Source organism: Trichosurus vulpecula, chromosome 7, assembly GCF_011100635.1.
Source record: "Trichosurus vulpecula isolate mTriVul1 chromosome 7, mTriVul1.pri, whole genome shotgun sequence".
Classification (NCBI taxonomy): domain Eukaryota; kingdom Metazoa; phylum Chordata; class Mammalia; order Diprotodontia; family Phalangeridae; genus Trichosurus; species Trichosurus vulpecula.
In genome coordinates, this window is record NC_050579.1 from 263,995,098 (window position 1) to 264,005,012 (window position 9,915).

At 41.2% G+C, this 9,915-nt stretch overlaps 1 protein-coding gene across 1 annotated transcript; it reads right to left on the reverse strand.

Annotated features, from left to right (window-relative positions):
- Window positions 1-335: 335 nt before the first annotated feature.
- LOC118857955 (olfactory receptor 56-like) lies at window positions 336-1,295 on the reverse strand. The gene has a single exon (XM_036768412.1). The coding sequence runs from the start codon at window positions 1,293-1,295 to the stop codon at window positions 336-338; it is 960 nt and encodes a 319-aa protein (XP_036624307.1).
- Between the last annotated feature and the right edge of the window lie 8,620 nt (window positions 1,296-9,915).

The window sequence follows — 9,915 nt, forward strand, 5'->3', positions numbered from 1 at the left end:
CTTGTTGGCTATAAGAGAAGTCATTGAACAGAAGGGAGGGAATACAGAGAAGTCAGGGAATTGGGCCTCATAAAGGATATATCAAACAATTACAGTTGGACAGCTGACTTCAAAGATGGGTCCATATGGAGATGATCCAGTCTGTGATCCTGATGAAGGGGAAAATCAAATTTGGGCACACCACTGAAAGATGTAATTGGTGATCTGCTTTGGTAGAGGGCATTTTCTCACAGTGAGTTCCTTCCTCTAATAAATTCACAGACCCATACCACATGAAAATCTGGTCTATAGAATTAAACGTAAGAAGATTTTTTTTTTTTACTGTAAAATGACAACTAGTTTTGTGAGTTTTCCCTCTGATTCCAGGAATACCTGCCCAGCAGCTTCTTAAGGGCCCCAGTTACTTCCTTGTTCCTTAGGCTGTAGATGATAGGGTTGAGCATGGGTGTGATCACGGTGTAGAAAGCAGAAACTACTTTATCTTGCTTGGAAGAGTGGTATGCCTGGGGTCTCATGTATGTGACCATGGCTGCCCCATAGAAAAGGGTGACCACAGTCATATGGGAAGAGCAAGTGGCAAATGCCTTTTGTCTCCCTTCAGCTGAGTGCATTCGGAGAATGGCTACCAGAATCCTTAAGTAGGAGGCAGAGATAACAGAGAAAGGCAAGAGCAACATGAGGACACAGCAAACATAGATCATGGATTCATAGAGGGAGGTATCAGCACAAGCCAGCTTGAGGATAGCAGGCAAATCACAGAAGAAGTGATCAATCTTGTTTGAGCCACAATAGGGAAAGAGGAGAGTAAAGACAGCTTGGATTAACCCATCTACCAAACCAAAGAGCCAGGAAAAGGCTACCATGAGCCAACAGACACGGTTGTTCATGACCAAAAAGTACCTCAATGGATTGCTGATGGCCACGTAGCGGTCATAGGCCATGAAAGCCAGCAGGAAGCACTCATCCCCCAGGAGTGTGAGGAAGAAGAGAATCTGTAGCCCACACCCAGTAAAGGTGATATAGCCCTTGCCTGATAGGAAATTCACAGCCATGCGAGGCACAATGGTGGAGATGAGCATGAGGTCCATTAATGAAAGCCAGCTGAGGAAGAAGTACATTGGACTGTGGAGCCGTGAATCAATGTTGATGAGAAGGATCATGAGGCCATTACCAGTCAATGCCACCAGGAACATGATCATGATGAGGGAGAAGAGGAAGAAGTGGAGAGGAGTTTGAGTGAAGAGGCCCAGAAGGACAAAGTGAGTGATGAGGGTCTGGTTGCCACTCCATTCCATGATTCTAGAGCAAAGAGTAGATGAGAAGGAGGGGGAGATCTGGGAGAAGGAGATTTGGGAGGTGAGAAATTATATACTACATGAGGAAAATAGAAATAATAGCTAATAACACTAATAGCTTGCGTTTATGTAGAACTTGAAGGTTTGCAAAGCACTTTACAAATGTTATCTCATTATCTCCTCATAACAACCCTGGGAGGTAGGTGCTATTATGGTTTTCATTTTTCTCGGGGTCACACAACTAATAAGGGTCTGAGGCTACATTTGAACACAGGTCTTCCTGATTCCAGTTTCAGCACTCTGTACACTGTACTACTGAGCTGCTTTATTATTATTATTAGCTCATATTTATGTAGCATTTTGGGTTTACAAAGCACTTTCCTTGCTACAACTGTGTGAGGTAAGTTTTAAAGCCTGTGCAATTATGTCCATAACGGTTAAAAAGAAACAAGGAGAAAAATCATTGCCCCCTTTAAAAACAATTCTAGTAAGAATTGTTGCCAGGGCAGGACAAAATGGTGGCCTTTTACTGTGGGGCAACACGACTGCTTTAGCTTCAAGAGAACTTGATTCTGTTTGGTTTTGGTTTGCCCTCTCCTAGTTTATTGGCTTCTTGGATTTGCGAGCCCTCACTGGCAACCTTGATTACCCGATTCATGAGGTCTGGAGTCATTGAGATGTAGTCAGAAAGAACCTTCAACTTGGACACAGGAAGATCCATATTGAAATTTCACCTCAAAAATTTACAAGCTGCGTCATTTTAGCTCTGAATTTCCTCACCTGTAATATGGGTATAATAATACGCCACGTGACATACCTTCTAGGGAATAAAGCAATTTAGAATCAAACAGCAACCTCAGTTAACTGTCTAATACTTATACATTGCCTGCTACTTGTGATTCATCCCTAAAAGCTGAAGACCTGTTGAAGGGAAGGGAAGGGAAGGGAAGGGAAGGGAAGGGAAGGGAAGGGAAGGGAAGGGAAGGGAAGGGAAGGGAAGGGAAGGGAAGGGAAGGGAAGGGAAGGGAAGGGAAGGGAAGGGAAGGGAAACTTTTTAACTAAGGAGAAAGTCAAGGAGAAAATCCCAGCATTTAGTCCTTTAAAGACTATCTTTAAAGATTATCTAATCCAATCACAGACATTTTGTTATTTATGTTACAAGTTATTTATAATCTTCACCTCATGATTTTTACAAGTTCTTTTTCTAACTTTTACCAGTTCCTTTATACTGGAAGGAAAATGAATCAGAGAGCCATTTCCCTTAGGAGTACCTAGAGAAAAGGAAACACTCTAAAGTTTAAGCGGTATTTCTCAGAAAATCCTGCATGCTTTCTTGTAGGATATATGCAAGTTGCCTTCCCTCCCTTCCTCCCTTCTTCCCTGGCTCCTTTCATTCCTTGTTCCCTCCTCCCTTCCCTCCCCTTCCTTCCTCCCTCCCTCCCTCTCTTCCTTCCTTCTTTCCTTCCTTCCTTCTCTCTCCCTCCTCTCCTTTTTTCTTCCTCCATTCCTTCCTCCATTTCTTCCTCCCTCCTTCCTTTCTTTCCTGCTTGCTTTCTTCCATCTTTCCTTCCTCTCTCCCTTCCTTCCTCCCTTCCATCTCCATGTTCAGGACCCTCTAAAATAGCAAGAGAAGCCAACAGGAGCAGTATTGAACTGTGAATATGTCTGAACCATTATGGAAAGGAATAAGTCAGAAATGTTGCTTTGGGTAGAATAACTTAGTAAACTTAGTTGTCATAACCGTCACTTAATCTATCTGGGTCTCAGTTTCCCCATTTATAAAAATGAGAGGGTTGGACTGGGTGATCTCAAATACGCCTCCCAAGTCCATAATTCTATTCTAATTTTGATGTTGGGCCCGCAGAGGCTGGGATACAGTGCTGCTGCCTGTACTGTCTGCCCCCTGGCATGTGGGAGGGACTGGTTCAGTGCTGGGGAGACTTGCCTCTAATAGGAGGGGAACTAGGTTCCTTGGATCATTAAATCACATCCTTGGCATCCCGGGGGACAAATTATTTAGTGTTTAGGGGGGTCACAGGAGTCAGAAGTTGAGCTTGGGCCCCCAGCTATCTTTTCTGCTTCGTGTTTCCCTTCCTGAAGAGGTGATCAGAAATCAACCCTGAGGTCACCAGGTCCAGACTTAGAGGCTACCAGGTGAGTGTTAGAAGTCTGGAGTTCCTGGGTCCATGGAGTGAATTTGACAGGGAGATTTTCTTCATCAGAGGCAATGATCATGGACAAGAGGAAGTGAACAAAGCTTCTGGCCTGGCTAGTCAAAAAGCATGGACTTTGTGGGAGATAGTGCTGAATTCTGTTTTAAGTCACTGTGTCAATTTTATGTTTAGCATTTCTTTTCTTTTTTTTGTAGGAATAAAACACATGTCTATACCTGATTGATAAAGTAGATTGAATAAGTTTTTTATTCCTTTGGGATTACTTAGACAGAAGCCAAAAAACTAAGCTTAAAGTAATTTGTTCCCTAGGTGCTAGAGTGGGGTTTAACAAGCCAAAGTGTGTGAGAAAAGGAAACCTACCCCTGTGACCCCTCTCATTAGAGTGCAGGACAGAACTTTGTTCAACCACATGCCATGCCCCTTAGGGAGAGAGAGTGGGCTCAGTGCCCCAGCTGAGAATTGTAATGCATAGGTACTAACTGTTAAAAAATAAGTTTAAAAACCATAGTTTTGAAAGAAAAGGCAATATTGACTAAATCTTTTGGGGTTGGGTTTGTTTTGGTTTCTGATAAGAGGGTCTGTAGTGGATGGAGCATTGTAATCAGACTCAAGAAACTGCATTTGCGTCCCGGCTCAGGCACTTAATGCTGTGTGGTCCTGAGCAAGTGATGAAATCTCTTTAGCCTCAGTGTCGTCATCTGTGAAATGGGGGAAATAATAAAACCAACCTCACAAAGTTGTTTTTGAGGATGAAATGAGATAATGTGTTCACCTTAAATGGCAAAGTAAAGGTAAATGGGAGATCATTACTTTCATCCTTACCATTGAATATCTTAATTACTGAGGCTATGTGCCTATGGGCATCTCTGGCCAAGTAACAGCAGCTAATGATACCAAAGGCAGAGGAATAGGGGGAAATAAGTAGCTTCTATAGGACTGTCCATGTAATTCTCCCTCTGTTAGGTGGTGATAAACGTTAATGAAGCAGGAGCAGAAGGGAAGAAAGACATAGGAAGAGAGAGAATGAGAGACAGGAACAAGGAAAGAAAGACACTGTGGTGGAGAACATCAGAAGGTAGAAGAAATTTGTACAGAAATAAATAATATAAAATATACACACACATATATACATACATATGTATGTATTTGAGATATTAGAAAGGGATTAGGGCCTTCTGTTTTTGGACTGGATATATTTTACTTGTGTAGGGAACTCTCAGTAGGAGGGTTCCTGCCAGCGTACCAGCACCTGGGGATCTGAGAGGTTAAGTTATTTTACCAGACACAGTCTCACCCAGGAACGCTAATGTTCAGTCTGTCTCTCTGTCTCTGACACAAACTTACTCCATGACCTTCAGCAAATCACTTATCTCTCATTGCTCTGGGCAGCTTTCTAACACTATCATTGGCAGATAAGGTGATGACCTGCATAGGTAGAGAGAGTGTCCTCATGTAGGAGCTCCTATGTCAGTAAAATCACAAGTCTAGTCCTTCACCTACATGTGTCAGAGGTAGAACTTGAACCTAGGTCTTCCTGCCTAAGGGACCAACTCTATTCACTAAGCAAGACACCTTCCCTTGGAGCTCAGAAAAACATAAAGTGAAATGTTCTCCAGAGCCAAAATTTCCCTCCTTCCCCTTCATCTGAAAGTATTAAGCTAGTAAGGTGGAAGGTGCTGTGAGGAAGCGAGAGAGATGCTAATTATTTGAACTAGAGAGATGAGTAAGCACAGCAAAGGATGAGATGTGGAGGGTCTGTGAACTGTAGTGATGGAGGGATGTACTTCCACCCAGTGAAATCATAGATCTTTCAGAGTATCAAGGGACCAAACTAAAGTCCCATTACCACTGCTCTAAGGTCCATTCATCCCTCTCATCAATTTATCCAGCTCTTGATGAAATTCATCTATCTGGGATACAATCTCACAGAGGCTTCCTTCCAGTGAATCTATGAAGCTGTATTTGGTATATCCCAACTACTCCTTTTGGCAACTTGTTCCCCTTTTCAGTATCCTCCTGACATCTAGAGCTCTGACCCTGCTTCCATAAAATGTCACTACCACCCACCAAAGTGGCACCTCATCTCTTCTCAGACAGTGCCCAAGTTCTCAGTCTTTCCTTACTTCCTCCTCTACTGTCAAAACCATCTTGTGACCAAAGCTGAAATATGGCATTTATATGCAATTGTCCAGACTCAAAAAGGATAGCTCCTTGCATGTGGAAATGTGTGCTCTCCTGAGTTACCGTATCACTGGAAGGTTTCAGCCTTTATTGAAATAAATGTGACATACACAGAACAAACACGTATGTGCCACAGAAGGTGAATGTTCTGACTTCAGTCATACATGCATTGACAGAATGAGGTCAAAAACCGTAACTCATTGGATTTCTGGCAATGTGGTCAAGTCAGGAACTGATTCCCCAGTCTCACCCAACAGCAGCCCCAGTAACTGACCTTAAACATTTACTTTACTCCATGAAACTTCACATAACACTTCTTTCTTTGCTCTTTCTCTAGGAGAGGGCAAGAGAATAGAATCCCCCTGTATCCCCAGCTACTGCCATGTCAATTACCCAATGGGTAGGGAACCTCATCTTAAGTCCAAAGGTATCTGCCTCTCAAGATATTAAAGGAAAACAGGTCTAAAAAATCCATAGAAAGGGGAATGGGGAAGGTGAGGGGTGTGGGAGGGAGTGCATGGTTGAAAAAGGTAGCCCTCTATCCCAAAGAGATTAAAGGAAGAGGAAAAAAATCCATTTGTACAAAAATATGCATAGCAGATATTTTTGTTATGGCAAAGAGTTGGAAGCAGTAGAAGTACCCATCTATTCAGGGAATTGCTAGACCAGTTATGTTATATAAATGGAGTGAAATGAAAATGCCACAAAAATGACAAAGTTTCAGCTGTACCAGATCTTAAATTGTATTATAAAGCAACAATCATCAAAACTACTTGGCATCGGCTAAGAAATAGAGTGGTGGATCAGTGGAATAGGTTAGGTACACAATTTACAGTAGTCAGAACACTTTACCTGCCAGAGTTATGGAGAATGAAAGAATTTATGACCAAACAAGAGATGAGAACATTATGAAGTGCAAAATGGATAATTTTGATTACATTAAATTGAAAAGGTTTTGCACAAACAAAGCCAATGCAACCAAGTTTAGAAGGAAGGTAGAAAGCTGAGAAACAATTTTTGTAACCAGTGTCTCTGATAAAGGCCTCATTTCTCAAAGATATAGAGAAATGAGTCAAATTTATAAGAATGCAATCACTCCCAGATTGATAAATGGTCAAACAGGCAGTTTTCAGATGAAGAAATTAAAGCTATCTACAGTCAGATAAAAAAGGCTTTAAATCAGTATTGATTAGAGAAATGCAAAACAAAATAACTCTGAGGTACCCCATCACACCTATCAGATTGGCTAACATGACAAAATGGGAAAATGATAAATGTTGGAGAGGATGTGGGAAAATTGGAACACTAATGCATTGTTGGTGGCGTTGTGAACTGATCCAAACATTCTGGAGAGCAATTTGGAACTATGTCCAAAGGGCTATAAAATGGTGCAATACCCTTTGACTCAGCAATACCACTTCTAGGTCTGTATCCCAAAAGAGATCATAAAAATTGGAAAAGGACCCACATGTACAAAAATATTTATAGTGGCTCTTTTTGTGGTGGCCAAGAATTGGAAATTGATGGGATGCCTATCAAATGGGGAATGGCTGAACAAGTTGTGGTATGTGAATGTATTGGAATACTATTGTTCCATAAGAAATAATGAGGGGGTGGACTTCAGAAAAACCTGGGAAGACTTACATGAACTGATGCTGAGTGAAATCAGCAGAACCAGGAGAACACTGGACACAGTAATAGTCACATTGTGTGATGACTAACTTTGATAGACTTAGCTCTTTTCACCAATGCAAGGATCTAAGACCACTCCAAAAGACGGGAATATGGATGGAAAATAATCATAGAAAATAAAGATGGAAAATACTATCTCCATTGGAGAAAGAACTATGGAGTCTGAATGCAGATCAAAGCATACTATTTGCTCTCTTTTTTTTTGTTTCTTCTTTCATACGGTTCCTCCCATTGGTTCTAATTGTTCTTTACAACATGACTAATGCGAAAATATGTTTAATAAGAATGTATATGTAGAGTCCATTTCAGATTGCATGCCATCTTTGGGAGGGGGGAGGGGAGGAAGGGGAAGAAAATATAGAACTCAAAATCTTATGGAAGTGAATGTTGAAAACTACATTTTGAAAAATGAAAAGTAAAAAGATGACTAAGTTTTGAGGAAACTGGGAAAACCTCTGTGAACTGGTGTAGAAGAGAGTGAGCAGAGTTAGGAGAACAATTTGTATGATGAAAACAACATTATGAAGTAAAAACAATTTTGAAAAACTTTGGACCTCTGATCAGTGCAATCACAGAGGAGAGAGGTGATGGACTTAAAATGTAGAATGAGACCTTCATGTTTAGAAATGGCCAATGTGGGAATTTGTTTAACTGAATTATGAATATTTGTCATGAGGGTTTTTTGTTTTCTGTTGTTCAAATGGGAGAATAGAAAAAAGAGGGTAAATGCTTATAAATGTAAATAAATTTTTTTTAAAAAGTTAATGAAAAATTCTCCAACTCAGTAAAGAAATTATGCAATACTTAAACTAAGGGACAAAACTAACACAGGACTGTGAGATGAATTTGCAACAGAAGCAATGGAAGAAATGCCCAAATATAACAAACACTTACAGAATTAAAGGAAGATCCTATATTAGCCCTTTCCCCTCACCTGGACCAAAATAACATGCAACATAGAAGACTCGAAGTCATCAGTGGAAGAAACAAAGCAAAATAAAATAAGACCAAAACCAGAAGAAATGTATTCAAGCAAAAAAGAACAACTGAAGAAAAAAAACCATAATTCTAGAAAACAAAAAAAGTAAAAAAAAAAAAAATCAAAATAAAGTAATAGATTTGGAGAAAACATCGAGAAGTAGAAATATCAAAGTAATTGAAATCCCAGTTATAGAAAGCGAACTTCTTGAATGCAGGGATTATCTCTGCCTTTCTTTGTATTCTTAGCATTGAGTACAGTCCCTGGCACATAGCAAGTGCCTAATTAATGCTTGTTGATTGACTGACTTACTGACTGCTTGTTATGAGAATCACTTAAAGAAACCAGGGATATTTAGCCTCCTTCCTTACCTAACCAGCTTTTCTTTGACTCTATCATCCTCTCAAGCTATTGTCTTATATTTCTCCTTCCCTTAGCAGCCAAATACCTAGGGGAAAAAATAGCCTACATGCCTTGCCTTCACTTACTTCTCAGACCCTTTGGCTCTGGCTTCTGACCTCATCACTCAGCTGGAGCTGCGCTCTCCAACTTTCCCATTGATCTCTTAATTGCCAAATCCAGTGGCCTCTTCCCCTCTCTCTGTTGACCACCTCCTTATCCTTGGGTTCAATGACATTGTTCCCTGCTAACTCTCTTCTTATCTGTCTGGATGCTCCTTCTCAAGATCATTGGCTAGATCATAATCCAGATTACTTCCCCTAAAGCTCTGCCCTGGCTTTTCTTCTCTCTTGCAAATTCTTTATCTCAGTGAGCTCATCTGCTCTTATGGATCTATCTTTCCTGAGCTACAGTCCCACATCACCAAAATTGCCTTTTGGACATTGCCAGATAAATGCCTCATAGGCATCTTGGGTTCAACATGTCCAAAACAGAACTGGTCATCTTTCTACAGTAAACCAAGGCTCTTGCTAACTTCTCTGTTTTTGCTGGGGGAACCACAATTCTTTCAGTCACCCGGGTTTACAACCTTAGAATTGTCCTCAACTCTTCATTCTCACTTTCCTTTATCCAATCAGTTGCCAAGTCTAGTCAATTCCACCTCCACAACTTCTCTCACAACTTCCCCCCCCTTCTCTTCACTCACATGACCACCACCCTAATACCTCATCACTTCTCACCTGGACCACTGCAATAGCCTCCTGATTGGCCTCCCAGATTCCATTGTCTCCTCTCTTTGATCAATCCTCCACATAGCTCCAAACTGATATTGCTAAAGCATTGACCATGCTACTCTCCCCATCCTCCCCCTACTGCCCTAAAAAAGCTCCTGTAGCTTTCTAGAGCTGGTTGCCTCGAGGATAAAAGATAAATTCCTCTGTTCGTTATGACAGTCTTTCACAGTTTGGTTCCAGCCCACCTTGGTAGTCTTACTGCACTTTCCTTTCCTTCATGTCCTCTACAATGCAGCCCAAATGACTTACTCACTATTCCCTCTTCCCAACATTTTGTCTCCTGCTGAAATGCTCTCCTTCCCCATCTCCACCTTATAGAACCTCTAGCTTCCATCAAGTGTCAACTAGAGGCCACATGAGACTTATCCTGACCGTCCTAGTTGTGAGTATCAGCTCCCCAC